Source organism: Sylvia atricapilla, chromosome 2 (genome assembly GCF_009819655.1).
Source record: "Sylvia atricapilla isolate bSylAtr1 chromosome 2, bSylAtr1.pri, whole genome shotgun sequence".
NCBI classification, from domain to species: domain Eukaryota; kingdom Metazoa; phylum Chordata; class Aves; order Passeriformes; family Sylviidae; genus Sylvia; species Sylvia atricapilla.
The window spans coordinates 14,391,920-14,416,291 of record NC_089141.1 but is presented as its reverse complement, the minus strand read 5'-3'; the positions used below and the strand labels follow the sequence as shown (position 1 = coordinate 14,416,291).

The window sequence follows — 24,372 nt, the reverse complement described above, 5'->3', positions numbered from 1 at the left end:
CACACACTGAAAGATTCTAGTCCCAGACATTTGAAATCTAGTCTCAGGTCTCTGTGCTTGTTTGAAGGGATATCAGTAGCAGGTATTTGGAGGCAAGGTGAGGAAAGAAAGGAGACTCAGAGATATGTTAAGTTCAGACTAGGGTAGATGAGAGAAAGGCTGGACAAAAAGCTGCAGAATGAAATAAGGAGCGTAACAGCAGTTTTGAAACACAGAAAAGAACATAAGTTTTTAAAATCCACCCCTTCATACATAAGTATAGAAGCAGACAAAAATGTCTTCTGTATATCTCCTAATGACTCCTTCAAAGGAACAGAGTTACATAGTAAAATGCTAAAGCTGAGAACTTGACTACAGCTGTGGTAATTGCCTACTGTAATGTAATGACTGCTTCTCTAGAATTAATTTTTTTTAGGAGTCAGTCCATAATCATGTCTGTCCACAAGCCTGTATATTTTTGATATGTCTGGACAAGTAAAAGCATGTGCAATGGCTGGTTCTGAGCTTTTTCAGGACTGACCAACATGCTGGAGCTGTCTCCAGCAGTGGAAACATGCCTGCCTGCCTGCCTTAGGTCACTATATTCCAGTCTCTTCACAACATAGCTTTTGACTGGCAACAAAACATACAGTTCACAGCTTTTGGACATCCCACACCACTGACATTCAGATGGAATCAGTTAAAAGGTTCAACCAAGCATTGCTGTCAAGTGTAGGGACAAAGGGGGCATAGGAAAGAGAGGACACGGATAATGTGCATAGGATGAATTTGCATGAGAAACCAGCATGAAATACATAAAACAGCCTTACAGAAGAAAAATACACCCATCTGTCCTCCAGTCAGTTCCATCAGGAAAGGAAGTCTGGGACAAGAAAACATTTCTTTCTGAATTGGAGGAGGTAATCTTTTTGTACCATTTATTCTTTCTCACACTTCAATAGGTAGAAAGCTGTCATCAGTCCCAACCCATGCAGCTGCTCTCCTTTCAAGAGGCCCAAACAGAAACAAAATGAAAACACATTTATTTCACTTCTAAATTTTTCTCCTCAGAATAGACATTAGATTTTATATCTGAAACAACATGACCCTGTCCATAACATTCATTAAAAAAAACAATATCTGAATGCAATATTAACCTACAAAGAGCATAAAGACAACAGACTTAAACTAGAAAATTTACAAATGTCCTTACAAATATTATTGTTCCACTTCTCATACTGAGACATCATATAAAGAGAAAATGTGAATCCATTTATCCAATGAACACAGCACAGCAAAACTGTTGTGTATTAGATCCTTAGATCACATGTACAGTATATTCAATTCACTTAGTAGACAGATTGTTATGTTTCCATGTAAAAGCAATTACAAATAATAAATATTTAAATATACATATGACAATAATGTGCCAGGATTATGCAGATAATTCATATTTAATTCAGTAGTTGCTTCATTGCTAACAAATAGTAATGAACAGACCACTACATGTTCTCAAACATGATACATTTACTTTACTCAAATAATTTCCCAAGCACATACATGTCTGAACTTTTCAATTAATTTCAGCCTAAGGCACTCAGAGCAAGTAATGCATATTATCAGGTAGACTCTTGGAAAAAAAAAAAAACAACTAGCTTATCTCATTTCCTTTCTTATTGCAGTCTTTATCCTGAGGAAGCATCAAAATGTCACTGCTCAGAGAGAAATTAGGTTAGTAGTAGCTCTCTTTTCATGTACCCCTCTCATAGCAGGGGATAGGTTTGAAGGTCAGTTCAGTGCTCTCCATCAGTACAAAATCGTACCTGCACAGCTGTAGCCTACAAAAGCAGAAAAAGAAAAGAAAATCACAACAGAAAAAGTTAACTTTAACAGGAAAATATTCCAGTATTTGAATTATTAAAACTCCAGTATTTACCAGCTCTCAGAGACAGTACTCAGGACAAGAAGTATCTCCTTGTCTAAGTTTATACCATATTTCACACAATCCTAGAGTAGCTTTGATGGACTGAAAACAACCAAACATCAGGTGGATGGTGCAAAGAAATGTATCACACTGGTCTGAAGTACAAAGATGCTGCATTTCATCCATTACAGCTATTACTCTGCATTCAAATTAACTCTTTAGCAGCACGGCCCCAAACCTTCACAGTTCTTGTTAACATAGGGCTTAATTAATTTATTTTGAGTTCCCTAGGTGGGAAAATTTCTCTGCTTTTATTTTACTTAAGAAAGTAAAGAACCACATCATAATATTTTCTCTTTCACTTGCAATGACAGCATGTGTAAGAAATTTTAAGGCAAGAGAGCAATTTGTCTTCTAAAGACCTAGAAAACTCACAGCTGACTTGTACTACATGAACACATAAAGAGGTCACAAAGGGAGCCACATATGCATGTAAAACGGGCTTTTTGGGGTCAATATAAGTGTTCTGCCTTTTAGGGCAGAGGCAGGTCACAGTCCTGCTCTCCATGCACTATTGTAATCTATGGGGAGAGCTGGTTTGAACAGGCAAATGATGGACACACCCTCTGATAGCACCTCCATAGGATACAAGCTTATTTTATTTAAAATTATCTTCTCTATTGCCCTGAACTCATAGATGTGGCTATACCACACAGTTCACCTCGGCCTGGGATGCAGAATACAGTGAAACAGCAAAAGGAGAGAACAGCACACCAGGCATTTCCACTGTTGCCCATTCTTACAAGATTTCCAACCAGTTAAGGCTCCACCTATCTGTATGTGAAAGGACTGTCAGATTTCTACTTAACAATATGACACCTTTTAAAGTCCACAGAGTTATGGCAGTAATTGTATGACTAAAAAGATCAAGATGAATTCTGGTGTTCTCACAATGCAAAGCATAGAATTTCATCCAGTTCTTCATCCACAATTAGTTTTGATTTAAATTCAAAGTTTCTTTATTATAGTATTTTTGTAGTGTTATTTATATCTAACCACAGGGGATAAAATACCTAGCCAAACCATAATGTTGAATTCTAGTAATAAAAGCTTATGTTTTCCAGCATATTTTATCTCATTTGAAGTGCAATCCATCTCAGCTTGTGATTACTGAGTAACAGGAATATCTCACAGGAGAGTAGCCCTGAGCAGGGAGCAGGTTCACCACGGAACAAAACACAAAAAATGTTTTTGTTAGGTGAGGCTTTCTTAACCCTCAACCCAAATGGCTTCTCTGCTGTCAACTAAAAAGCATGGACATGCCACAATTGTTCAGAAGAGGTATTTGCAAGTCTTCTTTATATTACCTCTGTTCTTGTTGTGGTCAAAAAATCCCCAGAGGTGTCTGGGCTAGGTATCTTTGTGACATTCACCTTCCCCTTTAACTGAGTTTGAATTCCCTGACAGGTTCACAAACTTTTTGGGATAACTGACACCTGGACATGCACAAGTTAGCAAAGCTTTCTGGTTTTATGGGTGAGAAGAAATTATCTCAGGGATCAGAAGAACAGTATGAAAATTATGTGTACCTTTCAGCACTCCCATATTCACACACCATCTGTGTGAACAGTGGACCAACACGGCAGACAATTGTGTTTGATACTCCCCAAACTCCCACAGTTTGCCATTAACCCAGACCTGGGGAGACTGAGACTCCTATTGTCTTTTATCCCTGCTTCTGTCCCCTGGTTTTTATCTACGACTTTGTCGTGAATAATTTAAACATTTTTAATGTTTCTAGTTGATCATCTTGTATTCAAGTAATTGTTGTAATTATATGTAAATAAGGTAAATATAGGTAGTTATAATTACAATGAGCAATTAGGTAATTATACCGACCAATAGTGCTGTAACATCTGCATTTAAATTACCTTCACATGCTGATTCAATACAGTATTTTTCACTGTTCTCTAAAAGTATCTAACATGTCTCTACAGCTGCAATCTGATGAGGCTCCACATGAAGGACTTTAGTGGATCCTGTATTAAAGCATATCAACTGCATCTTACTTTTAAACTAACAAGAGTCAGACTAACAGGAATGAAAACTCAAACCCTATAAGGGCTGTTCACTGAAAATCTTTCTTGTTTGCTTGCTAGATCATTATCTCAGAAAGTCCCAAGTGCTGACAGGCTTACACAAAATATATCTTCTGATTTATCACCACTGGGCTGAGAAAAAAATTGGAATATGATTTAGAACTTTTCACCCTCTCTCATCACCAAAGGCTTTCAAAAGAAATCATGCCATTTTCACCTAAGAGCTTGAGACTTATGGCTTTCAATAAGTTAATAAAGTCAAATGTATGTACATTCTGGGGTACTATTTTGATTACTGAGTGTTTTGTTTCTTCCTAAGTCTCTCCCATCCATCTCCTCCTCTTTCTCAGTAAATCTAAAATAGTAGATTAATTTAAGAAGGATTTGTAAGTTTTACAAAGTATCATACTCAATTCCTACTAGGCTATTATCATACACCATATAAGAAATCCTCAAATGTTACCTCTCAAGTTAATAAAATATACTGACTTAAGACTTACTAAGTATTATAATACTATTCGCACTCATTACTCATTTGAAATTACTTATCTGATAAGCATTTTTAAGTTTTTTATTTTAAAATCTGACTTTCTTGAATTTACCATTAAGAAGAAACAAATTAGCAACTCTCAAATAAACAACTCTTGCTACTCCTGGCTATTTCTTACCCAAATCATGTAATATGTTCTTTTCACAAGATGCAAATGCAAAATTTAATTGCTAGTGTTACTGTACAAGTAAATTTGGAGGTTTATTATGGTAATACTGCTGTAATATTTTAAACCAGAATTAATAAAAAATTAGTAATTACAAAGAAAAAAAACCCAAACAGATTATTTAATTTTAACTGTAAGAAGACACAAGCCTGTGTTCTGATCCTAGAAGAACTTTTTAACTTCACCAATAAGACCATAAAAACTATTCCAGTCACACGCTGCTGAAGTGCTCCATTACACACCCAAGTATGAAAAGCTGTGTACAGATATAAGAAAATCAGAAAGGTGCTTGATAAAATTGATCTTATGAAGGAGAAGCTGACCATGCAGGTGTCAGTCAGGCTGGTCCTTGAAAGCACAGCTGTGACACACAGCACATGTCACACCTCCATGTAGGAGCTGCAGTGCACTAAATGTTAATGCACACAGCAGCTCTTACACATGACAAATTTTATCACCAGGAGGATGAGAAGAGTACTCACACACTTAGGAATATGCAATTAAAAAACAATAATGCAGGGAAATACAGGTTATCAAGAAAACATCCTGAGCACCTTAGCTGATACCCAGCTGTGATACATGACAAACACTCACCTTTTTGGATTATTGAGAGATTTCAGCTTCATCTGAAGAATCCTAAGCTTGTGTTTTGGGCCTATTAAACTCTTCGTAGAAAAGGTCAAGGAAATTTTTGCAATTTTTTCAATGTCTTGGTGAAATCCGGTCAGTATTTTGACTCTTTTATATTGCTGAAATGTTGAAGCTTCACTAAAGAAAAAATATTTTGTCATGCTTTGGTTAGCTGAGTAGTATTCAATATTGCTAATAATGAATAATTACTGTTATTATTAAACTGGGAAATCATGTGAGTTGTATCAAGTTTGAGCATTCAGAATGAGGACAGCCAGAACAGGATTCAAACCAGCACCAAGCAGGGAAGGGATCATTTCAGGGTGAGGGCATTGCTCCTGACACTGAGCCACATCCAGCAAATGATGCCAAGGCCAAGTCTTAACAAACTCAGGGTACTTTTTCAAATTACAAGCTAACAAGTTAAGAGGTTTAGAAAACTCAGAAAATTATTCTTATAAAGTGATCAAAAAAAGATTTAAAGACAAAGAGCAACATACCTATTCATCTGTGACTCTACTATGTTTCCAGCAAAGTCTATTATTTTAACGTCAATGTAACCTCTCCTAATGCTTTTGTTCCAGGTAGTGATGTCCAGTAAGTAGTTATACACTGCAGGAAGAAATAGGAAATCATGAGTGTTAAAAAATGAGCTCAACAGGAAATAGCTGGTGTTACCACCCTGTTAAATGTATTCATTGGTAGATAATAGGAGTTGTGACTCTTTACTTTTACATTACCAGATCAGAGGAGAATAAAAAGCTCATCTGCTGCTGACCTGCCTTGTGCCCTTAGAAACCCTGACCTGGCCTTCTGCAGCCATCACCAGTATTGAAACCACACACCTTTACTGCTCCCAGTCAGGACACCAAGTAAAACTTCCTCTATTTTTTGACATGTTGCTTATTTTCATTCTCTCCTAAAAGACCAGGTCTCATATGAGGCCTTGTCTTGCTCAGTTTTACAATTTCCTTTCTTTTTAAGACCTCTTCATTTCTGTTTCCTCAGGCTTCCAAATATCTAATAATTAAGACTTTAATTAATAAATACACTGTTTTTCAGACTAGTTTGTTCTTCTTCCTAATTTTGCATATTTTCTTCTTGAATTTGCAAATTTTATTTTAAATTTATACTGTCATTACAATATTTCTTATTCTGCTCCATGTGCCATCCTCTCTTCCCCTTTCTAAAACTACCAGAAAGGGGCAGAGGAGAACCATAGTAACAAATTTGGGTTGAGCTGAAAAGCAGTGGGAAGAGGAGTTATTTTATTTAAATTTATGTAATTAAAAAAAAAAAAAAAAGTAAAATCCACCACTTCATTCACCTCTCCTCAATCCTTTGGAAGATATTGTGATACCAGCAAGCATGACTAGGACCATGTGTCCCTGGTCACAAAACTCACCAAGATGATGGACAAAACTAATGGGAAAACCTAATTTCACATGAATTCCCTGCAAGCCTATCCCCCTACCCTAAATTAAAGAACCTTAAGCATGACTAATTAGAAGTGTGTGCTGTACTTGTCCAAGGTGCTAAAGTCTTTTAATACAAACAGGAATTGGATGAAAATCCAGGATGGGCCTGCACGGGTAGATGAACTGCTGCAGCTGAAGCCCACGCCATGAGAGCTCATTGCCACAGAGTACAACTCTGAAGCATTCAGCTGAAATTTCCCTTCAATGTTTTACTCCTGGGGAGAGATGGTGTAGCTTTAGTTGACTGTAGGGTGATCTTCTCCTCGGGTGGAACATGGAGATGTCTGTCTTTTGGCTCCCACCCAAGGCAGTCTCGCTTCCCTTCCCTGCTCTCTGAAAATGGCAGCATCAACCCCATCTAAGCAGGTTTCATCAATCCAGCTCCTGCCCTCTCTCTTGATTCTCATTTTTTGTCTTCCTTCTTCCTTTTGGCAGTCCATCCCATTACACAGTATTACCTTTTCTTCTGCCACCATCTTCCTCTTCTTCCTCCAGGTCTGTGAACTGACCCTTAGTTCATGGTTTCTTACATCATTTTACACAGTGGCTAACACTAGCTTGCTACTTTTAACATGTTTTCACCCCAGATCAGCTAGAAAATAACAGACATAAATTTTTATAAAGAGGTTTTATGTATGTATTTAGTCACTCACTGCAGAAGGGGTCTTTGTCCGAGGTATCAAAGTAAGCCTTTGTTGGTGAACTATATGGTATCAACATTTTTTTCCATCTATCAGCATGATAACCTGAAATCCAAAGTTTAAATATTTAATTTCAGGCTTTTAGCAAAATCATGATACACATATGCTTACACAAAAGAATTTCACACAGTGACAAATTTGGCTTTAATTTTCTTAAATATCAGAAAACTGACTAGAGAAAAGAAGGAATCCTCTGAGTATAAAAGCCTGCAGTATGCAAGTATTTAATTCCTCTAATATTACATTAGTATCACTGAAATTGCCATAATGCAATAATTACCTCTTTAGACTAGAGACTAACTCCAAAAGGTAGTGCTTACAAAATCCTGAAGAGGTAATGAAAACAAACCTAAAACTGCAGCCCATATATTTGCAGAGAGCACTTGCAGAATTGCTCTCCTTTCTTTCTTTTGAATCATTAAATATTTTTAAATTGTATAGCCTATTTGTAGACATTATTTGATAAAATATAAGATACTCTGCAAGCCCCCTAAGCTCATGGATTTAACATAGAAAGAAATTGATACAATTGATACAATTCCATAATTCTTTGGGGTTTGATAACAGTGCTTGTTTCTAGAATGGACGATCCTGTTCTTTCCCTGTTAACCTCTCCACCTAGACTGGACAAGGAGGGCTAATTCCAGCCTGCAGAGCTGCCACTGCAAAGCAGGAAGCAGGAGAGATTGCAGCAGAAGGATGCCACTTCTCCACTCAGTTCTCAGACTCAAAAGCTGACTGGGGAAATATTTCTCTTCGTCTACCTTGGGCATTCTGTCCAAGCGCAGCAGGCATGGCTAATAACCATGCTGGGCAAGACCTGCAGTCTTTCTGTCCAACTATAAAAGCTCATTATGGTTGGTTTTTTTAATAAAATAGCACACAGATCTATCTATGCCTTTTCTTCTAACCTGATCCAACTAATAAAGCATGCACACCCCACCCTAAAGGTGCAAAAAAAGACAAGATACAAATTGAAATTTAACTTCTAATTATGGATTTTAAAAATTTCATTCTTAAGAAAACCCTGCCAACTAGGAAATGTTCACACTATTTTCAAACTGCACCCAGATCCTCTCTAAAAGCAACAAACCCCCAGACAACTAAAATCTTCTCCAAATAAAAAGCTTGATTCCAAAGGAAGAGCGAAAAGAACCATTAAGTTGCGTTAAACATTATTACTCTTAAATAAAAACCACAGGTCCTCTAGGGATCTTAAGACACTCTTAAAGCCTGAAATGATGAACTAAAAGCACAAGTAATTTCTCTCTAGAAAGGGGAAAAACACTGAATCCATTCCAGACTGGAAAGCACAAAGACCAAAGAGTAGGAACATTCAGCACCTGTGCCCAACAGGGTGCCATAAAGCAGACAAACCCATGAACTTTAAACTGCTTTAACTTCCCTGGGAATCTCACCCAACCCAGAATAGATATAGTAACACTTACCCAGTACTGGGCAGGACATTGGCTGGAAAGCATCACAATCAACACATTTTCCTCTCTTGTAATCCAAATAAGAGTCACAGGGATACGTTATTATGTCGCACTTGCTTTTCAAAGATGATAAGAAGAGGAAGACAGCTCTCTGATGGTCACATTTAAAAAACTGAACTCCTTCAGAGAAGAAAACAAAAAAAAGCCAAGAACACTTAATAAATTTTATTAATGAAAAAAATGTATAAATAGAATCACAGAATGATTTAAGGAAGGGACCTTAAGTATCATCTTGTTCCAGCCCCTCTGCCTTGGGCAGGGACACCTTGCACTAGACCAGGTTGCTCAGAGCCCCATCCACCCTGGCCTCGAACACTTCCAGGGCTCATCCTGTGGCACATCCACAAATTCTCCATGAAACCTGTCACTCTCTGACAGTGACAGATTTCTTTGGCCAAAAAAATTACCATGAGAACACATCAGAGATTCTTCTCTCTAGTTTTTTTGGAAAATAAATTCCTTCCTTTCCTAACAAAGCAAATTCTGGGAATTGTAGAGATGACAATCATGCTGGCTTAAGGGATTTTCCCATACTCACAGATAAAGTGAAAGCCTTATGCATTTGCAGCAGCTCTAACTGCAAGCAGCACTGTGCAGATTAGGAATGGCAAACACTGACAGAAACAAACATATCCAAAAGAGTAAACAAAAATAATTGCCAGCAACATTGCCTAACACTCATGGAAGCTGAAATAATCAAAATTCTGCATCAAAAGATCATTTCATAAAACTGTTTTCATCCTAGAGCCTAAAAGACATATCCAATACCAAAACTTAGTTAATCATTGCCAGCCAGGAGGAACCTAAAACACAGTGGGGATGTGGAAGCCTTGCCTTCCATACCATAGGCAAGGGATCCTGCCCAAACCACTGGGACACAAACACCTTTCCCCACGTCTGGACCCATATAACCATGCAAAAATAATGACCAGTATATTCAGGTTGTATATATAATACAATAACGTGACCCCATCATGCCAATATTAATGCTTTGATGGGATATGTATGTTATAGCAAGATTATTTTCAAATATCTTTATTATTTTTCTTTTGTTGCATAGAGAGAAAAAGAAAGAATATAATCTCAGGTTCCATATTACTGACTAAGTGCAGTGTACACTCAATTCAATTTAACCTTTTTTGATTTGATCTCAAACTTTTCTTCTCATTAAATAAACAGATTTTTGTTTACCACTGAAAAATGTTTTTGGACAACCAGGCTGATCCATTCCTCCATTTGGATAGAAATCAATGGTTCCCAAAGGCCTCTTGTAACCTAGTGCTAAAGTAAAAACATCATGAATGAATAAAACCCATAAAGAGAATTATGAAGGCAATTATTTATCAACACATTCACTGCAAAGATCATGAAGATCCTAAAGAAAATGTCTGCAATTATACCATTATTTTGTACCGTAAATGAAAGTCATCGTATGAGATAAAAGTCAAGGATTTTTTCTTTTAAGAAAAATATGTAAAATGCTATACATGAATGTATACAAAATTGTGTAAAATTCCTACTGCTGCAAAAGGGAAAGAACAGAAACAGCTATAACTGAGATATTATTTACACAAATAAATTTATGAAACTCATTTTCTCTCCAGAAACCAAAATTCTTTCCCAGTGCAATTTTCATTAGAGTAAAAGCTTCCATTTTTTGCAGGACATAGGATTCTGAAGTACGCTAATATTAGCAGTAAATCAAAAGTAGAAAATTAGTATCTGTCCTATAAAAGTAAGCAAAATTCCACGAGTAAGAGTTAATTCAGTATGACCTACCTTACTTTTTACCCCACTTTACCTTTATTCACATAATGGGAACATTGCAAGGGTTGGTATTTTACAGCCTCACATATAAATTTGTATAGGAAAATGCTTATATTTTAATATTATTAAAGAAACTGATATGAAACTACACAGATAATGGGACAATTGTGTTATTAAAGGTTCACTTACGGTTTTGAAGAAAAAAATGAAACCAGAGATTAAAGCATAGATGAAGCAGACTTTACAATATTCTTCTTTTTAACCTTACAGTAGCATAATTTAGTATCTTAAGCAGTGGCTCTGTGGTGTACTAAGTTGATACAGCAGAGCCTGACTCTCTCAGAAGGGATTAATTCAGTGATAACCATGTGCTTACAACCTCTGTTCATACACACTTGCACAGCAAAAGAACATTCATGGTTACACAAAATACTCTCCTGCAGCACTATTTGGATGTTACTGAAACAGCCTATCTCACTTATTTCTCACTTGCTTTCCTGCCTTTTCTCAAGCTGAAACGGGCAAGTCAAGGCTATGTTATTACCATTAATATCTGAATGGATCACATCCACAAACTGTGCATCAGTAGGATCCAGTCTGCTCTCTGGTGGCTCTCCAGTGAATGAAGGGCCTGCTGGATCCAGACCTGAATAAAAACAACATTTGCATCATAAACCCTGGGTTTCTTCTACAGATATATAAAAGACCAACATCTGAGCATCATTCAGCAGTGATTCTTCATTTTCTCAGTATAAAAATTTTTATAAAGTGTAATTTTTCTCTTCAGCTTGCTAAGAAATGCAAGGATTCCTGCCCCAAGACTGATCAACCCACATCTGTCTGTGAATTTCTCTCTTTCCATAACTAGATGTGCTCATCTCCCATTTATTCAGATAAGCCAACAGCATCAGGGATCAAATCAGGAGAATTTCTTTAGTCCTTTTCCCCAGAAAATACTGTACCTATTATACACTTCACAAAACCAAAATGCACAATGTAACAGCTCTCACCTCCAGAACACAACTAGTCAGACACTCAGGTAGCATATCATTTAACTTAAGTGGCATTTAGATGTAGCACTCAATTTTCATTTGAGAGACTAGAAGATAACCAGGTTGGAAAATTTAATCTGTGGTTTATGTCCTAAAGGCAGACTAGCCCAATTTCCTGCACTGCTATCAGGGATATATTTTTCCTCATGTGTGTCATTTAATATTCAGTTCTTGTTTGTCAATTTGTGCTCTGACAACAATACAAGGTACAAGAGAACATGTGCACTGGGATTAAAAACCTTACCTGTAATTCTGCCAAATTTGCCATTATACTTCTGGCCAACAAAACCAGCTACATGAGCACCAAGACTAACTCCAATCATATGCATAGAGTCAAGAGAAGCTCCACCCACCTATTAGGGGAAAAAAACACCAAAGCCAGTCACACAGAATTAACAGAATGGAAATCAGTAGGCTGATTTAGTTTTCACTTTTTGTCAGTACTTTTAATTATATTTCTAACATTCTAAATTAAAATATATATATATATAATCTTATGAAGTTCCTTTCCGTTTTCAATTCTGTATTAGATAAAGTGTAGAAATTATGAAATTCTTTCCCTAGAAAAATGTAAAAAGGAAGCTTGAGTCACATTTCCCCTGAAATGTCACAGTTAGAAGGGGAGCAGGGAAGGGAAGAGGAAGACATTTGTCAGATAAAAGAAAGTTGAACCAAAACCATGAATGAGGAGAAAACAATTCTGCTTTATCCCTCTATGTCTGCATAAATATCTGCTTTATGCCCTGATTTATCCTTCCAATAACATAAGTTAAAAATATGACACCATTAACAGATACTTCTGCCACACAACTGCTAAATAATATGCCAAATGCACACCTTAAAATGCCTATTCTACAGCAGGCAGTATTCAAAAGAAACCAAATTAAAACGTACTGAAGATTTCTACAACAGTGTCAGCTGACCTAGTTGGAATCCTTGCAAAATGATGGGGTGACACACATGATCTGAAATATTATTGCATCTTAAAATGAATTAGAAAGGCCTCACAACAGCTTGTAAGTGTGAAATCAAGAGCTGTGGGACACTACAGACCACCCTCTCACCACTTGCAGGATTCACACTGTCACTGTTTGCCAGGCAGATCTGTAAACAGCAATTAACTTGGAGACTCTTCTTATAGTCTATTTAATAGAGTTCGATTTATTTTTTTTTTATTCCATAAAAATAAATCTACTGGCACAATGGCAAATTGCTATCACTCTATGCAGTCCCAGAGGACAGATTCTGATAGGCTTTCTCTCCTTTCACCTCAGCCTTTCTCGAAATGTTGGATGTTTTTCTCACATTCCACATGAGTATTTTTTACTGAACAGCACCCAAAATTTCTGAGAATGGCTGAGAAATAAGAGGCGAGAAAAGATGAGAATTCAAGTGACAAATCAGACAACGGCATAAAAAACATCATGATATGTTTTGTTCATTTGATCAAGCAATATATCTAAAGCCCAGTTAAGACCACTGCATCAACTATGGTTTCAGCAACTGCCTCTAGAGACAAGAAGTTTATACCATTTTGGAATTAATATTTAAATCTTTGCCAATGGCTTATTTGTCATTTAAAACCTTTATTTATAGTAGATAATTAGTAAAAAGAGTAGTGCAATGCCTTTGTAAAATGTTTCCGCTGAATACTATTTGAACATCTCTCCCTTCATTTACCCACTGCTGAATTGACTCTTCCCAGAAAAACTGAAACTTCCAGCTGGTTCAAGAAATCAGATGCACTTTCAGGCACATTTCAGTGAAAGGGAAATAAGAACTCAGGCGAAGTTAAATATATGCAATAATAACTGCATGTGAAGTTAGTAATACCTCTATAAAGAAATGTGACTTAACGCTGTTCACTGGACTTCTCTATAGATATATTTTAAATATCCATTCCCACTCAAACCATGCTCTTTACACTTTTTCAGAACAGATGCAATGCTCTGCCTTACCAACATCTGGTCAACATAATTCTTCAGTATTTCTGCAACTTTCCTGCAGTTTCCCACAGCAGCTATGTAATTCACAGTGGTAGCACCACGATTCCAATCAACTATAATGAGATTCATATCCTCTGAAGACAGTAAAAGCTTCTTCATGTCACCCAGCCATGCTGGAGGAGATCCCGTTGGCCTGAAGCCATGAATAACAAAGACAATTTTCTTGGTTGTATTCAGGTACTCAGATGCAGCAACGTTGTGTTCAATGAGTTTCTCAGCACAATCATGGTTTTCTCTTGTGTACAGGAGTAGCTGAACATGGAGTTTTGTTCCAGACAAAGCATTGCCTATGTTAAGGTCTGTAAATTCGGGACATTTTTGTTCCTCATCTGAAAAAGATGAAAATGTTAAGACAGTCATTTGATGAGTTGGGCTACCTGAAATACCACCTCTTCACTTTTCTTTCCATATTTTTTTCTGCTAAAAGCAGAGAACTTCCATTTCCTTTACTCTTGACCTTTGGAAAGAGGTCATGCACTGAACACATGCACTGAACAAGGAACCACAGCTTAAATAATGACTCTGCAGATACCACTATGCTCCTCCAAACCATTCAAATGTGAAATTATCCTAATTTTTCCTGAACCATGTATTTTTTCCTCATAACTACTAATTATAGTCAGTGTTGATAAGATCCTTTATTTCACCATCAAAGGTAGGTTCTCAGAATTTTTTCACAAGAAGTGTGTGCTGTATAAACAGGAAGGTTGTGGTTGTTTCTTCCTCTTTGGGCCAGGGTGGCTGTGGTGCCAATCCTTTGACCTTATTTATTTGATCTAGCAGTAAAAAATAGCTGCCTGACAAAACAGGAATGATCCAGAACCCTTTCCTAGTTTTTGATCACCATAAAGGCACTATTACCAAGAAACAAAGGTAGAAGAAACAAAGAATCTTGCTCTGAGCTTGAAAAATATTTTCAGGTCAGTGTACATAATGGCACAAGACAAACAGTAGGATTAAACATTTTTGTCTGTACTTGGACTGTTAGGGTGTACCAGGTTAAGCTGGTCAACAAGGGGATGGAGATTTTCAAAAGGGTCTAAAAATACTGAATTTCTCCCCTGTCTGGTTATCAACATCCAAAGTTCACACTTTAAAGATATCTTTTGGCTGCTGAGGTCACATGTGTGGATAAAGCACTTCAGGCCTCTGGGCAGAATACCAACATGTGTCACAGTTCTTCTGTTGTGGCCTCTTCACCTTTGCTATGATATTAATTGGGTTTTGGCCAAGGTTTTTTTGCCCATCTCTTGACTTCTAGTGGGTTACATTACTTTACACAAGACTTTTATATCTCTGGTGCTTGATGGCACCTTTCTCAACTCTTCTGTCATTAAAATCTTTGCAAAACATGTCACTTTCAAGAAACCAAAAGGGAGAAAAGAAATAGTGTCTTCTTAGTTCCTTAAAAATAATGTAAAGAAAAGCCTGAATTTCTCAGATTTTTTGAGTCATAAGAGAAGAAGTTACAGCCCTTCTCTTCCCAGGAACAGATCACAGGCAGGACCAAATCCACCACATTTCAGATGCAAGCCTGCATCCCTTCTCAAAACTGCAAAAGGCAAGCATGGGTGGCTTACAAGGTATCTGAAATATGTGTTAAACAGTTCAGGTCTAAGCAAAGCTAAACAATGTGAATTATGGCATTTAAGGCGCAGTAAAGATTCATTAAAGGCACTAAAGACACTAATTCACTAATTTAGGCAACAAGACCAATCACCTCTAATGCCAAACCATGTATTTACAAGGACTAGATTGGTCATCTCTGGACTGGACATCACAAAAAAATAATGCATAGAGTCCAAACAACAGCAGGCTTGAAGTTACACATGTTAAAAATAACCTGAAACTGCCTGCTGCAAGTCAGCCAGACAAAAGTTTCATGCCTATGATCATGTTATGACAGTAACTACAATTATTACATGGAGAAAAAGACAGTATTATAATTCAAAATAAATACCATTGTTTTCCTTGTTTAAACACAAAATAGTATAAGTAACTTTTACTAAGATTATTAGACAGGTTATTAACTAGCAAGTGACACAGGAAGGCAACTAATTTCATTGCTTGAACTTATCCAAGAAGTTCTGAGACTGAGAACTGTTCAGCGGAAGTAGACTTGAATTTAATTTTAAAAAAAAATCAAGAATCTAGTAAAATGTCATGCATGTGACACAATCATGAGATGTTAACAGTATGTGCCACATTTGATTTCTGGTTTTCATATATTTATACATGATGATAAAACTAGAATATAAATTACATTACACTAACTTAATCTACAAAGTGAAAATAACAGTCACTTGATTATAGTTTCACAGGTACAACATGAAAACCTCATTTTGCCTGATGTGGTCTTTAAATCCAGGTTTAATCACTGATCCTTAAAATTCACTCCTTCGTATCTAAAATATAAAAGATTCATGCTAAGATATTGCTCTGTATCCCTTTAAATATTTTGACTTTTTTTAATCCTTTGATTGGTAGAAATAAAAATTACTTCTTCTAAAACCAGTGGAATGACAGTGGGATAAACCAGACACAGTCTGTTCCATGGGAGTGAGAAATCTATCACAAGGAAATTATTTTGACTGCCAAACCTATTTACTAGCTGGCAAATGTCAAAGGGAAGCAACTCGTTTACTCTTGGCTGTGAAATGACAGAAGTCATTCTTTAAAAGTAAACAGAGAATAAAACCAAAAACGATGATGTCTTTACTGTGGAATTACATAAGTTCTGCAAATAGGTTTATGGGTTTATTACATTGAATTGTTTAGCGAGGAGTCATTGGGGGAAGTTTTTCAAACTCTTGTTTCTCATTGAATACTGGAAGCAATAACCAGCTGCCCTTTGTGCGCTCTTGTTGGAGTGTACTCACTCTGTCCTGTACAATCAAAACATACACGTAGGCACTGGGCTGTTACACATGCTGTTTAATCAAATTAATGCATATTTTAACTTTCTTGGGCACGTTTGTAAGCATTTTAATTATCTTCTGTGGTTGAAAAGGGTAAAATCTTAGGTGCACAGTCTTTCTTGTAACTAAATTTTACTGTTTAAAAATGCAGCTTGAAAATCTTAAGCACCTATCAAATCAGCAACAACCAGGAAACTCACATGAGTGTGTTATGACTATTTCATATATTACGTCTACTTTGTACAAAGTGCACATACCTGTGCAAGTCTCTGGGCAAAGTACAGCCAGAGATAAAGTATCAGGCTTGGTTCTGTTTACTTTAAAATGAAAACTTCTGTCTCAGTTCCAAAGTTATTGAATTATTTTTATTAATCATCTGACCCATTCAGCATAATTCATAAGATTTTATCTTAATCCTTTGGCCAATTTAAATTAAGGAATATTCATTTTTTAAAATATTTGATTAAAGCGAAGATTCTACATCATGAGTAAGCTGATGGCTCTTACCTGATTTCACCCAGTATATCAAAAAGATGAAGAAACACAATTTCAGCATGTGGAAGGGATGGAGAAAAAGTGGCAAATTGAGTGTTATGCTAGATTTCTAGCACAACTAAACACTAGATTTCTAGCACACACCAATGAAGTGAGTGACTAGGAAGCAGAAAGTAAAGCTGTAGTCAAGCTTCTGCAATTTATGACTCCTCCTGTTGAGTGACTTCAGTAGATAGGCTGGTTCCTGGGCTTGGAGGGTTGGGACTGATTTTTAATCTCTTTCCCTCTCTGTCTATCAGCAGATTTACATGTAAGCAAGTGATGTCATATATTGCTGACTTTTGCATTCATGGAGTTTAGGAGGTGGGGTAACTAGTGTGGCATGATCCACAGTCTGGGGGCTTTTAAGAGTTTCACTGAACTGCAGTTAGGGGCACTGAGATGGGTAAAAGGAGCTTAGAACAAAAAGTCATTCTGCTAATAGAAGGATCTTCCTGTAAGAACTTGAAAATAGTTCTGGGAACTGTGTATCCAGAGATCATTTTTCCATAAAATTATCATCTGAGCTTTCCCAAGGATTTATTCCCTTATCTAAATTCTCAGAGGGTGTGCAAAAGCCTTTCTGGCAGAGAGATGGAGCTTAGAGTTCCACAAACTTCATCCACATATTGATTTGCTGTGTGTTTTTGAACCTCATTCCCTCTGTATCCCATCTGCAAAACAAACAAAGAAATATTTATTCTTATGAAGCTCATTTATTTACAAATCACTTCACTGGGTAAATACAGGAGTGCAGACTACAGGTGTTTAAAGTTTGTGGCGAGGCAAAGAGGCAGATAAGCCCTGCATTATTCATGTGTAGATCCTCAGTTTGCCTATATCTGTGTCCCAATTATTGCCAGTGCAGGAGAAAGAAAACCATACCATAACCATTCAAATAGGATGCAAACACACCATAGGAATAGTTTTTGCACCATAGGAATGTTTTTTTGCATAGTGTACCCTTTAAAGTGCTTCTAAACACAAGGTCTAGGTTTCCTTTGTTGCCATCCACTACAGTTAAGGGGATGTGTGCATTTATGTGTTTCACTACTTAATTTTGAGTGATCAGTGTCCTCAGCTTTATGAATCTGAGCAGCTTATCAAAGCTGTGCTGCACAAGTTTTTGCAGCAGACAGCCTTTAGGAGGTTTGTCACTTTGAATGCAGTTACAAGGAGAAAAAGATGCAGTATGTCTGCTGGTATGAAAATCAACTGAGCTCAACAAATGACCTTTAATTAATTTTTTGCTTCCATTTCTCAAATATGTCACTTTGGAGTAAAGTTCACTGGGGCAGCTCTTGAATTCCTTTGCATTTTCCTGTCATCTCAAATCTTTGACACTTTGCCCATTGACTACTATAAAAGCACACCTTTGCTGACATCACGTATTGCTTAGAACAAGTAATGGTAGAGTGCCAGTCTGGTCCTTCCCTCTCCCTGCTTTTTAATCTAGATTATTGTTACAACAGAAACTTAGTGCACCCAAGAAACCTCCAGTGAGAGAGCCTCAGCATGCACTCTGTATACAGTACCCATTGACATACAAGTTAAAGCATGGAGAGATCAACACCACTGAAACCAAACTGCTAACTGTCCCTATAAAACACATTTATTTGGTTTATCCAACAGCCAATCACCTGATCTTAGAAGAAAACCTTACATACGTACTTTTACATGCACCTAATGCCACTAGTTGTGAATAAACTGCCAACATTTGTTCTTTTATACAGAAACGGGGAAAAGAGAGGACATTTTAAGTTTCTCTTGAACCGAAAACTGAAATAAGTCCAGCTCACAGTAATGTTGATATAACCTACCATTGTCGCCCTGATTCTTTAGTCTTCTAATAATCTTGTTTACATATTTCTAGTGGAGTCTCTCATGAATATAACATAAACAAAAGTAGATTGTTTTTGCATACTTCTCTGTGATAGACTGCTGAATTGACCATCTGGGGTCAGAGAGGTGTTCCTCTCCTCTCCCAATCCTTCATCAAATCCCAAATCCTATTTAAACCTCATATCATAATAAACTGCCCTTCTTTTGCTGCTCACCTCTCAACTTGAAGTGAGTGTGGTTCTTTTGTGTCCCTAACAGTGACACCCCATGAAATGGTTTCAAAGCCCCCTGAAACCAGTGTTGGGAAAGGATTCCCACATCAAACCAATGCCCAGAAAGTTTTGTGGTACTAATCAGGATGTTGAACTGGGGTGGACTCACGTCTCTGTCACATGACAAGGGAACTGTGCTCACCAACAGTGGCACTTGTACTTGTGATAAATTCAGAAATCTCAACTCCTGTTACTGTTATACTGTAGGCTCTACTGACAGCTCACTGTCAGGTAAATCCCTTGTGGTTTCATGTACACTCTCCCAAACTCCAAAGTTTTCCCATCCCGCTTTGCTGCATTGTTGTTATGCCCACCCATGCCTCGTGCTGTTCCCACAGGATGCAGTCCTCCTCACACTGAAATTCAAAGTTACCTGCTTCAAAAGTGCCTTATGCAAACCAGTGGAGGATACTGGCACTGCCTCTTCATGACTTTCACTTGTCCCCCACAGTGCTCAGGACTCTCAGAGTACCACCTGCTGAATATACCCTGATAATTTTAGGGGACCCTACAGACTGTCAGCTACTAAAAATTCTCAAGACTGGCCAAGTATTCAAGCAGAAAAAAAAATATAAAAATTTCATTTTTGCAACAGTGCAAGATTGCTAATGTTTATCAATAAAAGAATGGCACCACTGTAATTGAATTTATCCCCAGAAGTTTTTTATAAAATAGTGTCTAAAAACATTACTGTGTGGTTTTTCAAGATTAAGATCAAATTCTTACACAAGCCTTGATATGCTGATCTGTGGTCATAAGCAAATGGTATTACCCTTTCTAATCTTCTCTCTGCCACCATGGATTCCATAGTGTTGGGAAATCCCATTCTCAGAACAACTCTCATTTCTCTTATGTCTCAAGCCACTTCTACAGAAAAATTCTTCTCTAACCTTTAAGCTTAAAAGCACTGCTTCCCTCCAGGAAGAGGAAATTCCACCAGGCTTTTGCAACGCAGTGTGTTTAACTATGAAAATAAGCTGTCTTGAGCTGCAAAAAAAAAATACCCTGACTTGATGGAAGAAATTTAAGACTTACTGTCTTCTACACTGATGTTTCCAATTCCTGTAAACTGATAATCCCTTCCTAAAAAGGTTGACAAGTTGATAACTAATACTCTATTAGAAAATATGGGCACTGAGGCAATGCACGTCATTTATGCTTTGGAAAACAAATTCTTTAATTATTAGTTTTCACATTGTTGTCATCAGGATGACTTCTGAAAATGCCCTCCTTTGTAAAATAATACTTTAAAAATATACTTGGGATGCTGAATTGAAACCTGCTTGTAGCTCTGGGTTATAAGGAAGGTGTAACTCCAGCTATAAAGATAGCAATCATACTCCAGTAATTTTTATTGAAAAGTGAACAGCATCCAATATTGTACCTGTGTATTTTGTCAGTAACTATCACAATGCTTTACCATACTTATGAGGGCAGCATTTGGGAAGTGCAGTTTCTTAGCCCGATTTCCAGATAATGATGTGGTTTCCCAGTAGTTATACACTTGCAGTTTCACTCAGAGGAGAAGGAAATAACCCTGTGGCACACAGTTCTTCCCAGGGCCTTGTTCCTGTGCCATGCATGCATCCCCTGCCAGGCTTGCTAACAGCAATATTTTCCTCCTATCAGCAGGGGAAACTCAGGAAAGAAAAACTGAATTAAGTGCCTTAAAATACTGAAGTGTCATGTGACCACCCCAGTTGAACTTGGGCCCACTGTGCCACTCTTTGCTCTGTCCCCAGCCCCGTCTCCTCCAGCACACCCACAGAGCATTCACCCCCCTCAAACGTCACTCTTTTCTGACCTATTTCTTTTCCCAGCTACACTAGATGTTGGAATAAAGTAGATCAGCTTAATTTTCAAAAATTCTGTCTTATTTTAGTTTGTCAGTCTTTTAACTTTTTAAGCCATAATGCATGCAAAATTAAACTCTTTGAGACTTTCACAGTGTTAAAAAATCGAGTTTCTATTTCTCTAGAAGTACCATTTTTTAGCATGACAGCACATGGTAAAGAATCCATCAGATCAACAATTTCTTTACCAGCAGATGCCTCCACCAGTGCCTTCAAATTTATAGTTTTGCCCTTACCAGAATCAAGGTGCAAGTGAGATTGCATAGAGCTCTCCTGAACTCTCCTTTTTAGGTCTGCTAAAATCAGAAAAGGGTGATCAACACCTTGATGACTTTGTGGTTTTAATGATAGCAGGATCTGGCACAGTAAGGGGAATTCTTCTGCAATGTTTCATTTATAGCATCAGAGTTTTCTGAACAAAAAAAGAAAAAATACCAAAAAACTTAGGTTAGGGAAATTCTTTTATAGCACATCTATTTCCGTTTCCCAAACTCATCGTTTATCATTCCCAGTCTGAAACCTGGAGTTTGTAACATTAAGAGTCTTTTTCCCATTACAAATCTGGGATATTGAGAATTGGGCTACTGATTCATGCGCATTATCTGAGACAGCACTTAAAACCACAGGCTTATTAGCAGTATTATTTCAGGCTTAGTAGCAGTAAAAAAAAAAAAAAAAAAAAAAAAAAAAAATTACTCTGAATCATCAATAGCTGAAAGTAGAAATTCTTTATGCACATCCAGAGAAAAACCAGATTTGGAGTGGAAACTTTTTTGACAAGTATTAGTCTAACAGTATTTGAAGTAGATGAGAGATTGATTCCCCAAAAGAAATAAAGAAATTCAAATACCAAACCACTTTAAACTTCAAAACTATTTGCAAAGTTAATGATGTCACACTTAGAAAACTGATAACAAAAAAAGTCCTTTCTATATAATTGCCATGAAAAAGGATTTCTCTCACTTTTCCTTTCAGAGAACAGCACCCACAGCTGGAGAAAAAGTGCATAACCTCAGGAGTGGTTCCTGGATTTTGTGGTCCAGGCCAGATCAATTTGATAAGCAAAGATGTTAAAAAATCTGCAGTCAGCATCCAGACTGGCCACTAAAACAGCAAGAACAGCACAAAAAATCCCAATCTTCCAGCAAATCTCACTCAGGCTGGAGTTTCAACCCTTTCTCCGGCCTGTTCCTGGGCACTGAATACTGTTAATTTGGTAGCATGCACTTGATGAGAGCAATAAGGAGATGTTTTCAGGCTGACAGCAGCTCTGAGCAGTGCTACACACTCCATGTTCTCCAGCTGGGAAGCAGCTCCAGCCCACAAACCAATGTTCAGGCCCTAAGCTGGTGTCCTTTACCTTTCAGCTGCATTTTGTGCCTCAGCTCCAGATTCTCAGGCTGTAAAGCTCAAGAGGAGCTGTTGGCATCTGGCTGCCCTGGCTCGTGGCAGCAGCATTTTTATCAGCACTTTTATTATGCCTCGCTAGGACCCCACTGTTCATGCAGAGTTTGTGTGCAATAACTCAGCTTGCAGCTCAGCAGTGATTTGGAATCAGCAGCAGCACTGATTTGAAACCCTGGAGCCAACAGCCCTGCAGGTCACAGTTGCCCTCAGCTCTGCAGAGCTCAGTGCTGCTCCATCCCTGCCTCCAAACTCCAAGCACATCTCCAGATGTGCAAAAATGTCTCCACACATCTGTCAGTTTTCAGACCAGGACTCAGGCTTGGGATGGAAAAAAGAGAAGAGAAAGGAGGAGAATGAAATTGCCTCTAATCTGAGAGGGCACACCATGTAGCTGAGGTGAAAGGCTAATTTAGTTCCCCCAGATTTATTCCATTAAAAGGCTGCAGGAGCATTTCAGCTGGTTTCAGGAACCAGGTTTTGCATGGGCAGGTTTTGGTAGCAGGGGGTGCTTCTGTGAGAAGCTGCCAAAAGCTTCCTGCATTCCCAGCAGAGCCAATCCCTGGTGGCTCCAAAGATGGGAGTGCTGCTGGTCAAGTCCATGCTCAGCTGGAATGGTGGGAATGCTTCTGTGAGAACAGATCTAAGAAAGAGAAAAAAGTTGCTGCACAGAAGGAACTGTGGCCAGAGAAGAGGAGGGTGAGAACAGGCCAGAGGAACAGCTCTGCAGACACTCAGGTCAGTGCACAAGGAGGGGCTGGAGGTGCTGTGGTCGAGCTGCCAACTGGTCAAATGTTGTTGATGATTTTAGAGGAATTTTAAAATTTCAATTAGTCTTTATTGCCTGGACTTAATTATTTAGTGAACTGAACATAATATACAATGAAAGAGAAAGCAGGTTTGAACTTTGAAAACATCATTTCTTCTAAATTTAAAAGCATAGCCCTGGCCTACACTGAACTGTGAGATGTCACAGAAAGACAAGCAGGTATTACAAAAAGCTGTATCTGCATGCAAATATAGTGCAGGTTATGTGGAAAGACAAACGTAAACCGAGTAACAGCCATTTAAAAAATCAACTGCTATTGCAGTTTTCTTCTGGGGAGTGGGTGGATGGTGAACCACTTCTGAATCCCTCTTCATGGCCTGGAGTTCCCTCCTGCAGTTGTTCTGGGTGTGTGGCATTGATTTCCCCAGCCATTCTGGATGAAGCAGAGCTGCCCTCTGACACGCTGAGGGCTGAGAGTTGGGAGCAGCCTTTGGAAATGTTGCTTCCAGATGGCTGCAGCTTTGCAAACCACCTGCTGCAAGGCTGAGCCCTTCTGCCTCTGCTCTGGGCACACTTTGGGATTTAACTTATCAATAGAATTATTAGTGGAGTTTTTGTATCCAGGGGCTTGTCTAAATTGCATCTGATAAAAATTAAAAAAAAAAAAAAAAAAGAATTTACATCTATGAACTTGAGAAACAAAGTTAATAAGTGGGAGTTTAATACAGACCCCTGGAAAGGTTCAGTGGACAAGGTGAAAAATCCAAAGTCCACAATTACATGCCTAAAGATCAAGAAATTTAAGATTACAGTAGGACACCTGATGAATCATGCCCTGAAATATTAAAGCTTTCTTCTGATGTTCTTTCCCTTGAGCTGCTAAAATTGAAATCTCAGTATCTCAGTTTCTGAAATGTGGTCTTCTCTGAAAT

General features: G+C 37.8%; 1 protein-coding gene across 1 annotated transcript; it reads right to left on the bottom strand.

Annotated features, from left to right (window-relative positions):
- Positions 1-890: 890 nt before the first annotated feature.
- Positions 891-19,732, bottom strand: LOC136373281 (lipase member H-like). The gene is made up of 11 exons (XM_066338182.1): positions 19,640-19,732; positions 17,274-17,370; positions 13,801-14,177; positions 12,087-12,195; positions 11,335-11,436; positions 10,215-10,304; positions 8,976-9,143; positions 7,480-7,572; positions 5,849-5,960; positions 5,313-5,486; positions 891-1,817 (listed from the first exon to the last, which is right to left on the bottom strand). Exons 1-11 carry the CDS (start codon positions 19,730-19,732, stop codon positions 1,730-1,732), a joined length of 1,503 nt encoding a protein of 500 aa, XP_066194279.1. The 3' UTR covers positions 891-1,729.
- Positions 19,733-24,372: the final 4,640 nt, after the last annotated feature.

Bases quoted from the DNA above. Each gene is read 5' to 3' on its own strand.
- LOC136373281 (XM_066338182.1), bottom strand. From the start codon at position 19,732: ATGGGTGGGCATAACAACAATGCAGCAAAGCGGGATGGGAAAACTTTG. The intron at 7,573-8,975 runs GTAAGTGTTACT...TTTGGATTTCAG, and splicing joins AATGTCCTGCCCAGTACTGG to GTTATCATGCTGATAGATGG. The intron at 5,961-7,479 runs GTGAGTGACTAA...TTCTTCCTGCAG, and splicing joins GGACAAAGACCCCTTCTGCA to TGTATAACTACTTACTGGAC.